At 54.8% G+C, this 18589-nt stretch overlaps 1 protein-coding gene across 8 annotated transcripts in view; it reads left to right on the forward strand.

Annotated features, from left to right (window-relative positions):
- Positions 1 to 18589, forward strand: part of MYLK (myosin light chain kinase) — a gene marked incomplete at its 5' end in the record, with an annotated part of 266723 nt that overhangs the window by 188327 nt on the left and 59807 nt on the right. For 4 of the 8 annotated variants that reach the window (XM_082655463.1, XM_082655464.1, XM_082655465.1 and 1 more), the window contains 4 exons: positions 160 to 884; positions 1206 to 1469; positions 8424 to 8540; positions 16570 to 16656. In XM_082655463.1, coding sequence (XP_082511589.1) covers positions 160 to 884; positions 1206 to 1469; positions 8424 to 8540; positions 16570 to 16656 — 1193 coding nt within the window. Of the gene's footprint in view, positions 1 to 159; positions 1470 to 8423; positions 8541 to 8898; positions 8989 to 16569; positions 16657 to 18589 lie in introns of all 8 variants that reach the window. The other 4 variants (XM_082655466.1, XM_082655462.1, XM_082655468.1 and 1 more) reach the window with 2 other exon arrangements.

Consider the following 18589-nt stretch of genomic DNA (forward strand, 5'->3'; position numbering starts at 1 on the left):
AAGCGCCTCTCACCACAGTTCCCTTCTATAAACACGGCCTGGCCAGCCCCCTCCCCCCCGCCCTCCTTCCCTCCCTGGGGATGTGCTCTCCCCGACGTCTCTTTCTTACCCAGCCCCTTTTCCTCCTGCTACTTTCCTTTTTCCCTTCACTGGTCGCAGGGGAAGGGAGCCTGCCAGCGGTGAGGGCCTCTGCAGCTGGGGAGCCGGCGCTGATGGTGGTGGCGGTGGCGGCTACGGGAGCCTGAGGCCCGGCTGGCCAGCAGGAGGGCAGGGCGGGCCCGACGAGGGAGACGGCGAGGGCGTGCGTGGGGTGCTCACGCGGCGTGTGGAGACGCGGCAGCACACCGAGGAGGCCATCCGCCAGCAGGAGGTGGGGCAGCTGGACTTCCGCGACCTCCTGGGCAAGAAGGTGAGTACCAAGACCTTGTCTGAAGAGGACCTGAAGGAGATCCCAGCCGAGCAGATGGATTTCCGCGCCAACCTGCAGCGGCAGGTGAAGCCGAAGACCGTGTCAGAGGAAGAGCGGAAGGTGCATAGCCCCCAGCAGGTGGACTTCCGCTCTGTCCTGGCCAAGAAGGGGACCCCCAAGACCCCTGTGCCTGAGAAGGTGCCACCTCCAAAACCTGCCACCCCAGGTTTCCGCTCGGTGTTGGGCAGTAAGAAAACGCTACCTGCAGAGAATGGCAGTAACAGCTCTGAAGCCTTGAATGCCAAGGCAGCAGAAGGTCCCAAGCCTGTAGGCAATGCCCAGCCTTCAGGGTTTCTGAAAACCGTGGGCAATGCCAAGCCGGCCGAGACCCCCAAACCCTTGGGCAATGCCAAGCCGGCCGAGACCCCCAAACCCATGGGCAATGCCAAGCTGGCCGAGACCCCCAAACCCATGGGCAATGCCAAGCCGGCCGAGACCCCCAAACCCTTGGGCAATGCCAAGCCGGCCGAGACCCCCAAACCCATGGGCAATGCCAAGCTGGCCGAGACCCCCAAACCCTTGGGTAATGCCAAGCTGACTGAGACCCCCAAACCCTTGGGTAATGCCAAGCTGACTGAGACCCCCAAACCCATGGGCAATGCCAAGCTGACTGAGACCCCCAAACCCTTGGGAAATGTCAAGCCGGCTGAGACCCCCAAACCCTTGGGCAATGCCAAGCCGGCTGAGACCCCCAAACCCTTGGGCAATGCCAAGTTATCCGAGGCCCCAAAACCAGCTGGGAATGAAGAACTTAAGAAGGAGGTTAAGAATGATGTGAACTGCAAGAGGGGCCATGCAGGGGCCACAGATAATGAAAAAAGACCCGGGAGCCAAGGGACAGCCCCAGCCTTCAAGGAGAAGCTACGAGATCTCCGTGTGGTGGAGGGTGAGAAGCTGCTGCTCCAGTGCCAGGTGTCCTCTGACCCCCCAGCCACCATCACCTGGACCCTGAATGGAAAGACGCTCAAGACTACCAAGTTCATTGTCCTCTCCCAAGAAGGTAACACGGTTGGGGCCGGGAGGAAGGGTAGCTCTGTCCCAGCCACCGTCAGCTCCTGGAGCCCTGGCTTGTTGATGGTGTTAGTAGCCCAGAGCCTGGGTGGGAAAGGCCACTCTCTGTGCCCCTCACTCACGGGATTGGTGCCCGCCACACTCCATGGCTGGGGGACAGGGGTGGGTGCCTGGTCCCCCAGGCGCATTCCCAGATCTCGGCATCTGTCTGGCAGAGCCCCCTCATGGCACCCCTAGGCGTGGCTCCTCAGAGCAGGCCTGGGCTAATGCCCAGCTTTGGCCCAGAGAAGGCTCCGATCATAGGCTTGGAAATGGGGGCCCTGGGGTTAGGGCTGACCAGAGGCTTGGGGCTGAGAACTGCCTTTGAAGCAGCATTTTAGGTTCAGGTCAGGGTGTGCAGTGACGGGATGTGATTTGGGGTCAACAACTTAAGTCTTGATAACGTTGTGTGTTTGAAGGGACCCGAGGGGCAAGCCAAAACCCCAAGCAGCCCCTACGGCACACACTCACAGGCAGACAGAGCCACTCGCTTCCTAATTTGGATGAGACTTTCGTTTGCTGGTATTTCACATTCTTGGGTTGTGGAGAGAAGAGGGGGGGCCCTAAATCCTGCCATCTGGGGCCTTTCAGGGTTTGGAGCTCTCAGATGGGCCAGTTTAACCTAGAGAAGAGATGGGGACGAGACGGGTATTTTCTCTGACCCCTCATTTGGTTTGAAATGTTTCCGTAAATCCCAGTCCTGGATGCGAGCTCCAAGGACAGCAGCCTTCCCACGCCCCACTCTGGTGGCCGGCCCTAGGATAGAGTCTGGCCTGACTCGAGGCTGATGCTGGTAGCTCTGGACAGGGCAGGGCACAAGCTCCCGGGGTCGTGGCATTTTAACCTTGAGGGGTAGAGGGCAGTCAGGGCAGAGGCCCTAGCAGTCAGGTCCTGTCAAATCCAGATCAGCTGAGACAGAAGCACTCCCCCCGCTGTGCTGCCTTCCTTCCCGTCCTCTGACGGCACCCCCCTCCACCCCTCCCTCACCCCTCATCTGGCTTTCTTTCTTCCTCTTAAAAACCCTAATGAAGCATTTGAAAATAGCATCCCTCTGCCCTCGCGATGGAGTTTCTGTCTTCACTCTGCAGCTCAGACAGCAAATCTCGAACAGCTGAGCGTTCTGAATCTAACTGCTGAAGGAGTAAAGGGGAAATTAGCCAGGAGAGAAAAAAAGGGTGTCTTTTCTGCTAATGTGTTGACACGATAGCTTTTCCACATGAAAATCCTCAGCTTGGTAGGGGCCTCCAGAAGTCATCTCATCCATCCCCCTGCCTCTGCTAGTTCGGCCTTTCCACACACAGGAAGGTATTGGGGATCACCACGGTGGGATGAGATGTCCAGGGGAGTGGATGCCCAGCCTTCCCTGCCACCTCTGTGGGCCCCTCCCTGTTGGAAAGTTTCGGGTAAAACTGACCCGAAACCTCGACCAGGAGAATTTCCTAGGTTACCCTGTGGTGACCTCTCGGGGCGGGACCGAAGGTGGGCAGCTGCCGTCGTGGGGACATGTGTGGTCCCATAGTCCTACACGCTGTGAGGTCCGTGGCTGTACCACCCTCGGGGAAGCTGATGTTGGGACGGCTGAGGGCGATGCCCATGGCTGTGCAGCTGTTGTGGGACCTGCGTGGAACCTGCAGAGCCACCAGGAGCTGCTTCTAAACAATCAACTGGACAAAGCAGTGTAAGCACACCTCAGCTCTGGTCTCAGAAACGCACCCGAGCCCTTAGAATGGGCTGTTCGTACCCAGGGTGCCTTGATGTAGCATAGCTGCTGGGCGCCGAGACCCTTTTACACTGGCTACTCCAGTGTCACCTCCCACAGAAAGCACCTCAGACGGACCCTTTAGGTCTAAAGCTGGGGAAGAAGACATGATTAAATGAAGGCCAGGACAATGAGAGGATAGAGAGAGACTGGGGCAGGGGGGGCGGGGGGGAATTATGGAGATAGCCCCCAAACCAACTGTTAAAAAGGTTCTAAATATTTGTAATTCTCCTTTGAAAAATAAGAGTAGCCTGCACTAATTGAACACCACGTGCGAGACACTGACTGAGGCATCTTACTATGCTTTTCACTCATTTAATCCTCACAACCACTATACTGCCCATCTAACAGAGAAGTTAAGCGCTTTGCCCAAGGCTGCACAGCTAGTTAGTAACAGAGCTGGGATTGGAAGGCAGGCAGCTGAGTTCCAACGCCTAGACCGCTGTGCTGTATCACCTCTTAGTTAATTCTTGTTAGCGTGTCAGCATCCTGGGTCCTTCCCTGATCAGCTCCCCAGAGAGTGTTGTCTATCAAGGGAAAAGGCTAATTAATGGCTGTTTATTCCGCAACACTGTCAACAGTTGTCAGGAGGCTGGAAGACTGGCCGTGCCCTCTGGGCTTGTGAGTTTCTGGTATTTTCACTGCAGTAGAGGAAGCTGACCTTGAAACGGGCCTGGTAGGGAGAAGGCCTGGTCTCAAAGCAGCAGCCACACTGTGTCCACTGTCCCTTCTCTAGTGCTTCCCTGTCCAAGTCTACAAGAGCCCAGGTCAAACACAGACCCAGGAGAAAACCTGTGGTAGAGCCTCGTCAGTGACCACTTCAGGAGGCTCCGCTGCAGGGAGTGGGACCTCCGAGAGGTATGAGTAAATCTGCTCCCGATAGATCTGGAAAGAGAGGACACACACGCACAGTGATAAACCTCTTCCAGCCAAGTGCAGATGATGGCTGCTGGGAGTGAGAGGAGAGGGAGCTGAGTGCTGGGCCGCAGGGAGAGGCTGGCGGTGAAAGAGCAGGGCCTCGATCTGAAGTGTGAAGGCAGGCAGGGCCCGCAGCAGGAGAGGGAGGGTGTGGGCTTCCCAGGCAGGAGCACAGGCGGCAGCCAAGGCAGGCCGGCTCCCAGCATCGGCCCCATTGCATCCTTTATCATACTAAGAAGGAACTCAATCCTAAAGGCAGCAGGGAGCCATGTAAGAGTTGGGAATGGAGAGCAATAGACACAAAGCTGGGGTTTACGGCTTTTGATTGATTCTGTGCCCAAAGACAAGGAAGGAGCTTACCGAAGAGGGTGGGGAGACAGGTGGTGAGGCCTGGACCAACAAGGTAGCCATGGGCACAGACAGGAGATAACCAGTGCAAGAAGCAAAGGCAGAATTAACAGAACCTGTTGCCTGGCTTGGAAGGGTGGGCGGCTGGGGTAGAGGAGAGGAAGGGGTGGAGGAGCGCTGAGTGTCCATGTGTGGGTGACTGGTTCACAGTGACGGCACCAGTGGAAACAAGGAAGGCAGCTGGTGTTCTGAGGGGTTTGTAGGGAGAAGGGGGGTTGCTAAGTGGGTTTCCCCATCCTTCACACCCTACTGAGCACCCCCTCCACCCCCGCCTCCCTGGCTCGGAACCGTACTTGCTCCACTGCACTGAACCCCCTTCTGTTACCTCATCTAAGATCAAGATTCACTTCCCCCAGGACTCCTTCCCAGACTGTTGTCCCTGGGGCCTTTGGCCATGACAGACTCCTGTGCCCTTCCCCCATCAATGTGTGTGTCTGTGACCTACTGCTGGTGGGCACTGTTGATAGGTTTCAGGGGTGCTTCTCTGAACCCTGTACTTGAATAGGGCTCATAGCCCGCAGGCCCCCCAAAACATGATTATGTCCACTCTGTCTAGCACCAAGGAGAGCAGGAGAGGTGTGATGGCAGGCAGTTGAGTTGACTGTTCCTTCTTGGAGGGACCTGTGGAGGAGTCCTTGCTCTTCTTGCGTCCCCCGGAACGGCAGGGCGGTGGGTGCTCACTTACAGCAGCTGGACCTGCCCTCCAGGCCTGCAGGGTGGCCTCACCAGACCCTTTCTGGACCCGCAGCAGTGCTGCTCAGGCCTTGGCCCAGGACTGGGAGGCCCATGGCTGGCCAGTGGGCTCTGCGCTGCTCCTGAGAAGTGCTTTCATCTTTATGCCTTGTTTCCTGTCCCCGGGCCAGGCTTCTGTCCCTGGCAAACATTTCTCCCCACCTATGAATGAGGATTCATTTTTGTTGCTGCTGTCAACCGATGATTCATTTTTAATTGCCTTCAGTGTGGGATCTTGCAAAGGCTTTTTCAAAACCTGTATTAGTCCATCCTACGGAACACAAGGATCTATACAGCACCTACTATGTGCGAGGCTGTATTCTAGCCCTTTTCATTGTATGCATAATCCACTTGAAGAATTCTGAGTTAGGCATTTTTTTTTTCCTTTTAGAAACTATACTATCTTTTTCAGTGGTAGGTTGTTTGATTAAGTGTTCGTGACTTACTGTTGCATAGATCCTACCAGATCACCTGCTCCAGAAATATGCCTTGGACATTCTCAGAATGGCAAATTTTTGTTTTTAAACTGACTGCTTTCCAGGCTCAGGAAAAACATTCATAATAGTCGCTGCCCTCCATGATCTAGCGTGGGAGAGAGGCGTGTGTTTCAGTAATGGCCTTGGGAGGCAAGCTCTGATAAAGGTGAACTCAGGGCACAGAAGAGGTCCACCTACGGCCAGGGGTGCTTAGAGATGGCAAGGAAGGCACCATCCCTGAGGAGGTGACCTGGAGCTGAGCTGTACTGTCCCGGCATGCCGGGGGACCAGGTCGGGAGACACTGCTGACTGAGGGCAGCCTCGGAACAGAGCCTCTAGGGCTTGGGACCCCTCCCTCTACCTCGTACACCCCGCACCTCCTCTCCCCACACACTCAGAGAAAGCACAAGACGGTGGGGTGGTCTTCAGACTCTGTGGCCTTGAGGGGCTCTCCCAGGGACCGGTCCAGCTGAGCCCTTCATTGGATCCCTGGTTCCCATCCCCCTCCCCTTCCTCTCAAAATTCCCCACCAGGCTGAGCCTTCTCAAAAAAAACTCTGGGAAACAGTTTTTCTTCTGGAGGTCAGGAATAAGCTGTCCCACAGGAAATACCAGATGCTTCAATCTGGGCCAGCCCAGCCTCCAGGCCTGCCGGGGGCCCTCCCCCAGCCCGCGCGCACGGCCAGGGGTCCAGGCTCTGAACGGCTTGGAAAAACTGCCTTTCTGATGCTTTCCTCCCCGTGAAGGGCAAGGGCTGTGGTCTACATGCTCCACCTCTCCCGGGGGTCTCACTACTGTTTTGTCCCATTTGGGTTTAAGGCTGAAGGCAGCTGGGGGACTGAAGCTGAGAGACAATCAAGGATTCGACCAGGATGTCTGCTGGCAGTGGGATATCTGCTCCCCGAGCCTTAGCCTCAGACTGAGGGAAAATGGCAAGATGGGGTCCGTTTCTTCTAAGCCTCACGTCTGGGGGCCGGAGGTCATCTGCGCATGCCCCTGCCCTCCCAGATGAATGGAAGTGTCTCTCTCTAGAAGATAGTAACCCTCGTTCCCTGATTCCTGTGCCTCATATAGTTCTCACTCTCACCACAGAGTTCCTAAAAATCCAACCTAAATCCTTTCTGTTGCAGCGTCTGCAAATTCTGTCTCCTAGCCACAATGGGAAGAGATCCTGAGGCCTTGCCGACCCCGGTGGGAGAGCATAGTGAGGTCCTTCTGAGAGGTGGGGTTTCAGAGTGTAGGAGGGAGGGGCGCAGATCAGCCATCCTGCCCCAAGGGGTCGGCAGGACTGAGGTTTCCCTGTTGAAGACCTTACCCAGGTCTCCTCCAGCCTTAGTGAGGTTCTCTGGGCAGAACTGACATCACCCTTCCTCTCTCTGAATATCCTGATATTTGTTGGTCAAGTCTGTGCATCTGTCTCATGGGGGTGCGGGGACTTTTGAGATCAAAGGCCATGCTGCTTCGCACACACACCTGGGATGCACACAGCTTTGCCCGCTCAGAGCCAGTGACTTGTGCTGGGCAGTGTGGCGGAAAGGGAGGTGGCCGGAGCCGGTGGCTCCAGGCGGCAGGATGCACGTGGCTCTGGCTGTATCCTCCTCCTCGTATGATGACGGCTGCCCTGACGACAGGGCAGCTTTGGGCAGGACGCCGTGCTGCTGGCTTGTGTGTGTGTCTGATGGCAGGAACGAGGGTACTGCTGCTCCTGCCTGGCCCAGCGAGCCCAGTCCTCAGCCTGGTGTCTCCCCACACCCTAAGGGAAACTCCCCAAACGTGTCCCCCAGGGAAGTAGCCAGCCGTGGGATGAGAGAGCTAGGATGGGTGAGGACCAGACTTCTGTTCATGCCCAGCCTGACCTCTCCTTCCCCCAACCAGGCCAGAAGAGGTGTGCTGGGGCAAGGGTAGCCCCGTGGAAAAGAAGGCCATCACTCTCTGAGGGGACCAAAGGACCCTGCACTGAGAGAGGCAGCCCCACAGAGGCCCTCTCCCAGCCCAGCGCCCCTCATCGGCCATGATTCTCAGCTCAGATACCATTCCTGAAAAGCCAGCTCCAGGGTCCCAGGCTGGTCACTGTCTCCTCCCAACAGATCAGCCCACAGGCCAGTGTCCCTGCTGGACAGGGGCTCCTGCCCTCCCCCGCTCACCTCTTTGTTCAAAATGCCCTTTTGTAGGATGCATTCCCAGAAGCATTGCTGTAAGCAGGGCAGAGTGTCCTCACCTGCCAGTGTCCCTACCACAGTCTGTGGACCTGAGCCTGACTACTGCTTGTCTCTCTCGGTGACATCCAGTGTGAGGGCCTGGGTCCATCTGCCCCTTCTGTTGTGCTGATGCTCTCCAAAGGCAGAGGCTCTTTCTCTCTCTTCTTGCCTTTCTATCACATCCCCGTGAGAGAACTTGCCTGGGTCGGGGGCGGTTGGGTATACTTAGGGATCAGTTATTTTGAATCTGGGTTATCAGCAAAGTGCCTTGGCTCCGGTGGGGCGAGCAGGTTGGTTCCCACAGGGCCTCTGACTTCTGGGCGTGTGAATAACACTTGCTCTGATGCTCCAAGTGCCCGGCAGGTGTTGGGCTCAGACCTGGTCCACTCAACAAACGTTCCTCTTCCCACCCAGGCTCACTGTGCTCCGTCTCCATTGAGAAGGCACTGCCCGAGGACAGAGGCTTATACAAGTGCGTAGCCAAGAACAGCGCCGGCCAGGCTGAGTGTTCCTGCCAAGTCACCGTGGACGGTAGGTCGTGCCCACCCACCCCTGCCACACGTAGAATCCCGCTTCTCAGCGCCCCCTTCCCACCGTACCGGAACGGGGCTGCGGCCGAGGCTGCCATCCCAACCTGAGGCTTTGTGGGTTCACTTTGTGGGTGACCAACCATCTTTTGCAAAACAATGAGCCAGGAAGGAAAGTGGGAGCTCTACTTGGTGGTCCCCTGTGACCTCACAGCCCTGCCCCCGGCTGGGAAGAGGGCGGCTCACCTTGCTGGTCCCCCTTCCCCAGTCCTGACCCCCACATGCCAGGCAGGAAAGGGTGAGACAGGGCAGGAGGAGAAAAGACACACCCACAGGAAAATGACTACAGAGTATTTTACAAGCCGCAGAGAACAAGTGTCAGTGCCAGCAGGACAGACCCGTGAGGAAGAGGGAGCAGAGCGAGGTCCAAGTGGGGACACTTCCTCCAGGAGGTGAGTAGGGGCTGAGGCTTCGGGTAACGGGGACAGGCCTGCCTCTGCAGTTAGAGAAAAGTACTCATGATACAGCAGAGGGAAAGGAAGAGACGCGTGGGGACTGAGAGGCTTACCAGGTCTGAGTGGTGTTTCTTGTGAGGAAGGGGCGAATCCAAGCTGTAAGGAATGGGGATTTGTCCTAAAGAAATGCAGGTAGTGTGTTTGTGACTTTCCTTTTCTCCTCTGTGTAGGGTTAGAATAAGAGGCTTGGAAGTAGATGGTTTAGGCCACCACCCTCACTTGGGACGGGACACCCAGGCTGTTCAGAGAGGGAAAGCTTCCCTCGTGAGGTTCCCTGCTCTATTGAGGGCCAAGCCAGGGCCAGAGTCCCATCTTGGGACTTGCAATCCAGTGCCCTTTCTTGGTATTTCGTTACTTGCCTGGAACTGTCTGAAAAGGTAGTTTGGGGGAAACAATTTCTTGCCCTTGAAATGCCTGGTTAGTAACTATCAGTGACACGTTAAAAGCTAGTGTCCAAATAAGGCATCTTGAAGACCAGTTTTGTTGTTCCTCTGACTTCGAATATAATCACTTGGCTTCTAAACCCCTAACCTGTTTCATCCCCGTTCCACAAGATGTGGAATCCTTGTCTCCATTCTGGATTTTGTAATATGATTTCCTGATCATAAAAGCTGAGATCCCTGATACCTAATGAGTGGGAGAAAAGAAAAGAGAGTCTTAAAAACCAAAGTCTTTTTTAAAAAAACATATAATGGTAACACAAATTAAATTGTCAGTAGCCAACAGTAAACCTGAAACTGTAGAATATTGTGGGTGTCTCCCTGGAGTTCTGTGAATGTGTTTGTCACAGGGGCTCTGGAGTCTAAGGGAGCAGATTCCATGGGTCAAAGCGTATGGTCAGTTCAGAAGGGGGCTTGAAACACATGTTTTGAGGCTAGGGGCCGCTGCTTCTGATTACTCCTGTCACCCACCCAGGTCAGAGTTCTGCTTCTTTCTAGACAGGTACTGCAATTGAAAACACAGTGTTTCTGGGAACTTGACCCCAGAAACCTATTTCTAGCAGCGCCACACTTGGGACCCATGCTGGTTCCAGAAGGAAGCCCTGCCTGTTAATGAGGTTATCTGCTTTGGGAATCCCTAGCCTCTTTGGTTCCTATTTACATGGCTAGCTGAAGGCAGGACTGCAATTCATTCTCCTTATCTGCAAAGTGTCAGCACCTTTTCCAGAAAGAGCAAATGGCTCATTTTTTAAAATTTTTAAAAATTTCCTTTTTCCCTAGAGAATACATTTGGGGATTCTTTTTTTTTAAGGTTTGGGAATTCATTCTGCAACTTAAAGGGCTTTCTTTGCCCCTAAGTTAGTCTCCGTCTAATCTTGGCCATCATAATGTCCCCGATCCTCTCAGCTCTCCCCGCACACTTAGGCGAGAGTACCTGGCTTAGAGGTCCCAATGGGCCCATGCACCCTTTGATATTATAGGCAAACTTTTATGTGTTTGTGGGTTAGAGCATTTTTCTGAAGAAAGGGTCCACAGGTTTTAAACAAATTCTTAAAAGAAGTCATGAATTAAAAGACAGTGAAGAACCGCTTGCCCTAAGAAGTAACCTTGCCTGAACTTTGAAGCCTAGCTGTTGGGCAGGGTCTTCCATTGCTCTCCATCTGCAGCTGCCCTGCTAAACCTCTGGGTAAGACCAGTCTTGCTTCCCTCCTAAGGGGCTGCAAGGTCCTTCTCGTCTCGGGGTGGGGACCACAGCTAATGCTGATGTCAGGCTGGCCCTGCCCCCGACAGTCACTCACTATCACTCACATAGCCTGTGCTGGACACCATTTAGACTACATATCTGTGGCTAATAGAATGATATATTTCAGGACCTCATGAAAATGACTTTGGCTCACTGGCTGTTCCGTATTAGCCACACTACTACTTCCCTCTTATAGGAAAGACAGAGGGAGGTAGCCTTCATAATGCAGCACATCTGGCTCTTTTAATCCTGCCATTTGGGTTGTTTCCATAAGAAAAAACGTGCTCTGTGCACTTTTTTTTTTTTTTTTTTTTTTTTTTTGCGGTACGTGGGCCTCTCACTGCTGTGGCCTCTCCCGTTGCGGAGCACAGGCTCCGGACGCGCAGGCTCAGTGGCCATGGCTCACGGGCCCAGCCGCTCCGCGGCACGTGGGATCCTCCCGGACCGGGGCACGAACCCATGTCCCCTGCATCGGCAGGCGGACTCTCAACCACTGCGCCACCAGGGAAGCCCTGTGCACTTGATTATGGTCATACCGCCGTTCCTTCCAGGTTAGCAGCAGACATGTCAACTTGTACCACAGAAGGCAGCTGAAGCCTGGGGTGGGTAAGGACTTGTCAGAAAACTCACCCAGGAGGAGAAAAAGCTGACCTTCAAGACCTGCCATGGCCTGCCGTGGCCAGAAACTCCTGTGCATTTTTAGTTTATGCAGCAGTTGGGCAGGGCATCTTTCTCAGTGGGAAAACCCAGGCTCAGCGAGGGTCAGCAGCCTTCCCCAGTCACTCAGACAGTAAGCAGGAGATGCCGTTTCCCTGGGTGTCTCTGATCCCAAAGCCCAGGCCCTTCGAGCCACCCTGCACAGGGAGTCACATGACTCCCTGGCATGAGTTGCCCTGGCAGGACTCCAACCCAGGTGTGTCTGCTTCCGAAGTCTGCCCCTTTCCACCACCTGCACGGCCTCCCTGTCTAGTGAGGAGCATGGCAGTGTCCACTTTCCGAGAGATCCAGGTCTTCCTTACTAACAGCCCTTCTTGCTGGGAAGTCCTTCTGCACCTCTGGCCTGAGTGGCCCACTCCCTCTCATTCAGACCCAGGTGAGAGGTAAGGAAGCAAAGCCCTTTGTAGGCCCAAATCCCAAGACCGGGCAGATCAGGCCGCCCTTCCCAACCACCTTGCCAAGGGCATCGGGCCTCAGCTACCAGTGAGATCAGGGGCTTTGTAACCGTGGAGGCTGGTGTGTGCATTTGGTAGGGGGTGGCGTCCCCATGGGCCTTCTCTCAACCCGTATGTCAGTGCCCGCTCTGCTCCTGGGGCTGGGGTTAAAAGCAGTGAACGAAACAAGTTCCTGTTCTCAGAGCCTTTACATTCGAGTGAGGGAGAGACAAAAATACGGATGAACAGATATGTCATACGATCTCAGGCAACAACACATGCTGCGAAGAAAGCAAAGCAGGGTGATGGGGGAGCGCGCTGTTGCTGGAGAGGGTGAGGCCTCTCTGAGGAAGAGGCATTTGAACAGAGGCCTGAAGCCATCTGGGAAGGCGTCCCAGCAGTAGCACGGCACAGGTTAAGGAACAGGAGCAAAACCCTGAGCTGAGACTGTACGGGAGACACTCCCAGAAGGAGAGGTAAGGAGGCCAGGGTGGCCGAGCCCCGGGCCAGGGGCAGAGTGGTAGGAAATGAGACTGAGGAGGACCAGATCTGCAAGGCCATGTAGGCTGTGACCAGGACGCTGGATTTTATTATAAGTGCGGTGGGACAGCCCTGGCCGTTGTAAAGGATCACTCAGGCGGTGACCAGACCCAGGAGGGGTAAGAGGGAGAGCAGATTCGAGGTTGCCACGATAGCCCAGGCATGAGATGATGGCAGCTTAGACTCTATGGAAGAGGTGGGAAATGACCAGATTTATAATGTTTTGACAGTACAGCTGATAAGATTTGCTGATGAACTGGAAATAGAGAGAAAGGGAAGTCAAAGATGACCCTTAGTTTTCATGAGGGAGCACAGGTCAATGGTGGTACCACCTACTAAGATCAGGATGGGTAGGGGTGGGGGACAGTCAAGACTTTCGTGTAGGTGAAGTTTCAGGTGTCCATTAGACATCCAAGTGGGCCTGTCGCGTAGGTTGACCTTTAGATGAATCTGGAGTTGAGGAGGGAGGTCGGGGTTGGAGGCAGAACATGAGGAGGCATCTTTGTGAGGCCACTGAATGCCCCGGGAGTAGATGAGGTCCCCAGGGGTGGGTGTGGATGGAGGAGGGAAGGAGAGAGCCCAACACTGACAAGTAAGGCAGGACAGAGGTCTGCGAAGGAGACGGAGAAGGACTGGCCATGGTGAGGCAGGAAGAAATCAAGCAGAGGGGGGTGTCCCAGAGGCCAAAGGGTGATCATCTCAATAAGAAAGGAATGATGGAGATCATTGTATCAAAAGGCTCTACCAAGTAAAATAAGGCAAGCCTGAGCCTTAGCCATGGATTTGGTGACTCGGGGCGATTTGCAACTGTAAGAAGGGCGTTTAAAGCCTAATCTGAGGTGTATGCAGCTAATAACTCGCTGGGTAGGGATTTAAACCCACACCTTGGCTCCTAGCCGCTGTGGTCCACTGCCTCCATGGCCAGGGAGCCCTGGTGACTGTGGCTGAGCCGACCCCCACTTCTTTTGTTGGCCTCAGTCTGCTCCCACCCCCATTTGTTCTTCATATGGTCTCAGGCAGCTAAAATGTATTAGGTTGAACTAAATAAAATTGCTCTTTTAGTAGGTCAGAAACACTTGAATATTGGCGAATGGTGTGGTTCAACCCGAAACAGGGGTGTAAAGCACTTAGCATGGTGCCAGGCACGGCCTGAGTACCCAACAAATGCCACCTCTTACTCCGCATCTCATTCGCTCCTCTGTTGGGGTGTTGTTATTCCCTGTTTCCTGGTGAAGAAGGTCAGGAACTTGCCCAAGGATTCACAGTCACCGGCCTGCAGAGCCAGGAAGGCGCTCATCCTGACCAGAGCTCTCTCCCTCCTGATTTTGCCAGCATGCTGCTCGCTCCTGGGCAGAGAGAGCGAGCGAGCCAGAGAGAAAGAGAGAGAGAGAGAGAGAGAGGCCAGCCCCTCTGCCCTGCCCCCTCCTGGGGCTCCTGGAAGCTCAGACCACCCCCCAGAAGCCTCCCAAGACCTCACTCCCCCTATCTAGGGTTGCAGCTCTGGGAATGACCTCTCTCGGGGGGGACAGAAGAAGAAATGCTGCGTTGGAAGGCTGAGCCCAGAGCTAGCCCAGGAGTGGAAGGGGTGAGGCATTGTCCATATAAGGACACGTTTTCCTCTCTATGTTGAGGCCACCCCCCCTCCTCACACCACCACCTTCCTCCCCACTGCTTCTTTGGGGGCACCAGCAGACCAGCAAAGGACTCCAGCCCTGGGGCCCAGATCTAGAAATGGAGTTCAGTTTCATCACAAACTGATTAAAATAGACAGAAAATACATGCTGCTCTTAAACTTTTATTACTATTATTTTTATCCCCTGGGCAGCCATGTGAGCGCAAAGCTGGTTCTGATTAAGCATGTGGTCCTCTCAGCACACTCCTTGCTGCGGTTCTCACGGACAGACCGATGGCTAGTGGCTCGTGGTGCAGGCACAGCCCCCAGGGGGCGGGGGTGCTGCAGAGGGAAGAGGGGGCTCGTTGCACCCCTGTGGGGCTCCAAGTCTGGGGGTGTGCCTGGTCAGCCAGGGAAACGTGAGCCCCTTTCCTCACGGCCAGATGGAAAGATAAGGAACATCTACAAACAAGGCTCAAAGCACATGACGGGGTGGTGTACTCACAAGTCAGTGTAAAGCAGGCACCCAAGAGCTGAGGACGGATGAGGAGGCAGGAAACATACAGCAGGGGCCCATCTGGGAGGGCTTTGTGAAGGTGGAGGATTCTAAAGCAGATTTGGAAATGCGGCGAACAGGAGAAATGAATGAACAGGTAAATGATCACCGTCGCACGCATTCTCTCCCTAGAGCCTTGTAGTGCTGTGAGGCAGAGAAAATAAGTGTAGTTTCCCTTGTACAAATGTGGAAACAGAGACCCAGGGCAGCTGAAATCATTTGCCCACGATCCCAGGATTGCTGATGACAGAGCTGCAGCTAGAGCCCTCTTCTCTCCATCCCTACTCTAATGATGCTTGGAAGCAAAGCCCATCATGACCCCACGAGGAGAGAAGGAATCTCAGTCCGCATCTCCTTTCTTTCAGGAGCCCAGGAAAACTGGGCCTCTCCTCCTTTGCTTGCTTATGCCTCAGTTTCCCCATCAATTAAAAAAAAATCTTGGTCCTTCCTTGTCTCCCTCCTCTGATGCCCCGGAACTCACTGGGAAAAAGACGGCAAAGCGAGTACTCATGCCAAGGAAGAGAGGACTGTCTGTGCACACTCTGGCCTCGCCTCCTCTTCCTTAAAAGGGGGGAAAACAAAGACATTTCTGGGTGCGCCTTTCTTTAAATTGTCATTGGTGCTGTCAGAAGTGCTGGTCTTGAAGGAAGGGAAGAAGGGAGGGCCCCAGACAGGGAACCATAGACTCACCCCATGACCTTGGTTTATGGCAGCCTGATCTACAAATGTCAAGGGAAGTGTACCCTCCCAGCCCCTGGTTCTGTGCTTCCGAGCCCACCCCGCAAAGCCCCAGAAGCCCAGTCTAGGCGAGAGCACGTGTTAGAGTCTGGGATTGCCCCACCGTGGAGGCGGGGACAGGGAGATGGCCCTTCCTCCCCAGACAGGCCACAGGAATGTGGCCAAGCGGCAGCTGGAAAGTCCCACCCCTCCTTTCTCCCTCTGCGCTTCCTCTTCAGGAGCAGGAAAAGGATGCACAGGAAGGGGCTGGGAGGGGGAGGCTCCCTCCCAGCTTAGTCCCTGAAGAGAGTTCCTTGTGGGGAAAATGCTGGAGCCCAGTGATAGCGGTGCAGCCAGCCCCTTCTTATCCCGGTCCCAGCAGCTTGCTAGAGGCCAGGCTCTTCTCGGCCCAGTGAGGGCCTTTTCCACCCAGCCCAGCGCTATGTCACCCTGCTGCCCTGACAAAGGAGGGTTTCCCCCGGCATCTTCCACACTGGGCATGAATGGGAAGAGGGGGAGCGGAGGACAGCCCCGCGGAGTGGTGCACTCACCCGGGCAGCATTTCAGCTCTGCCCAGAGGCTGCCGCTGCAGGGTTCCAGTGGCTCTGCTTTGGGGAGGGTGCGGAAGCCCCCACAAGGGCTCCAAGGCTCAGTCCAGAGCCCGTGAGGCGTGCCGGCCGCCTGCTCAGAGGCCTTCATCTGGAGGTCTGACTGTCGGTGTCCCTCGGTACAAGAGTCAGAGACAACAGGCTGCAAGCCCCCTCCAGACCATGAGCCCAGGGCAGCAGCCCATCCCCTGCGTCCCCTGTTCAAGAGACCTCTCTACACAGAGTGGGCTTTTGGAAATCCAGAATGTTTAGCCCAAGTGCGTTAAGACCCAGTGAAGGGAAAAGATAGGCACTGGTGAGCAGAGGGGCTCTGACTGTCCCCCAGCCCTGCCAGTGATACGATTCTGGCGGCCCGTGCCTGCAGCAGAGGCGAAAGCGCTACCCAGCTCCCAGGGTAGCCTGTCCATCCATCTTCAGGGCAGCTGTGCTCTGCCCCTGATTTATAAGGCTGGGTGGCGAGGACACTCCTTCTTTGGTGCTCTTGAGAGGAAGGTGCCTGGCCTGCCCGGCAGGCGCTGAGGGCCCTCAGAGTGGAGCCGGGACGGGGAGGACCTGTTGGGGTTGAGGTGGGATGTTTATCGCGATGCCTCTTCTGCTTCTTCCCCTGGGCAGCTGCCTACTCATGTTTGTCGTTAACCTGTTTTGTTCCAGATGCCCCCACCAGTGAGAACACCAAGGTCCCGGAGATGAAAGCCCGGAGGCCAAAGAGCTCTCTTCCTTCCGTGCTAGGAACAGAGAGTAAGTACTCGTTCAGCCCTTCCAGGCAAAGCCGGGACTGAGGGCCGGCCGCTTCCCTGCCTGTGCTCCTCGGAGCCTGGACCCTGCCACCACCCTGGTGCCCTGTGAGCTCCCGGTGACCGAGCCACTGGCCTTTTCTCACCCCTCCCACCTCTCCAAGGCCTGAGTAGTGCTGCACATCCACATCCTGTGGCATCGTCACTCAGGCCTCTTCTGCTTCCCACCAAGAACCCTGGGAGACCTTCCCCTAATCTCTCCCAGTTGAGTCTTTCCTGCCACATAGACCTTCTAACACAGTGGCTCTGATCAGATCACTCCTGGTTGGTGTGCCCAGCGGTCCCCAGAGCCCACCAGTCCCGTGGAAGTGAACCCCTCACACGTTGCCATCCTGGCACACCTGCCACGTGTGAGCACACATTCTGACATCCAGCCTCAGCCTTTCTTTCCAAGCGTTGCCCCCCAGCTCCTTACTCCCGTTTCATCCTCAAGCCAAACTGAGCTCCTCTGTGTGCACCGGACATCCCTGTGTTCCTCCCTTTGTGCCTTTGCTCTGGCACCTCTCTTGTGGGACAGGCTCCCACTGAAAAGTCATCTCATCCCTGAGCTCGTCTTTGCTCCAGCTGAAAGGAACTCTTCTCTCCCGTGAGCCCCCATAGCACTCAGCATCCCCCTTCTGCCATTGGCTGTCCTCTTCCCAGGGTCACGGTGACGTGTCTGTGTCTCATCCTCCTTCCTCCTTTTTAAGTTCCGTGGGCCTCCAGCTGGGCCAGCGTAGGGGTGCACCTTTCAGGATGCCAGCGCCGTGACCTGCTCATAGAAAGGCCTTACCACCATCTCTTAGAACAAGCTTGCAGCTGTGGTCTAATAGCCAAGCAGGGAAGGGGCTTCTCCTATGACTCTGCCTGGCTCTCTCCCTCTTTTTGCATATTGGCTTCCCCCAGAACCCGTTACAAGCTTTTAGGCACTGTGCCTAGGGTCCACGGTGCTTTTAGGCCCACAAAAATATTTCAATATCTTATAAAATGAGGGGAAAATTTAACTTTTAGGTCAAAGAAAATGTTTTAATTCATAACATTAATATATTCATCTTTATACCAGTGCAGTTGTAAAATATAATTTATGTATGTATGTATGTAAGTATATACTTTTTGTTTTTCTTTAGTGAAGGGAAGGAGCTTTCAGAGGCAAAAGTGCTTAGACTCCACAAAGGTCATAACGCAGCCCTGGCTTCCGCTACTGATTAATTATCGGTCTAATTTTGTTAGAAGCATGCTTCGAAACCTCCAGTTTTAACAAAAGATATGGGGTTGCTTGGGCATCCCCAGCACACTCTGTGTTTTAGAAGAGCAAAAGACAAGACAAACTCTTAATGACCGATACTAATAAAGGGAAGTGAGCTAGATTAATTCAAAGGCTGCCTCTCTTTTTCCATTACAAGGCAGTGTTCTGTAACTTAGTTTTGTCCTCATCTCTTCACCTATTTACCTTCCCAATGAGGAGTTTTTACCAGCCAAGCTTTTGGGGGTGGGGAGCACGCTCAGCCTTCAGTGTGACAGGGCAGCCAAAGTGGAATGATAATTTCTCATGGATATTTATTTATTTTTGTCTGTGTTGGGTCTTCGTTTCTGTGTGAGGGCTTTCTCTAGTTGCGGCGAGCGGGGGCCACTCTTCATCGTGGTACGCGGGCCTCTCACTGTTGTGGCCTCTCCCATTGCGGAGCACAGGCTCCAGACGCGCAGGCTCAGTAGTTGTGGCTCACGGGCCTAGTTGCTCCGCGGCATGTGGGATCTTCCCAGACCAGGGCTCGAACCCGTGTCCCCTGCATTGGCAGGCAGATTCCCAACGACTGCGCCACCAGGGAGGCCCTCTCATGGATATTTAACCACTGGGAGCCTCCAATTATCAAAAGTCGACGTTTAATAATAAGTTGTTG

The sequence above is a fragment of the Grampus griseus genome (assembly GCF_964374135.1).
Source record: "Grampus griseus genome assembly, chromosome: 5".
Taxonomy (NCBI): domain Eukaryota; kingdom Metazoa; phylum Chordata; class Mammalia; order Artiodactyla; family Delphinidae; genus Grampus; species Grampus griseus.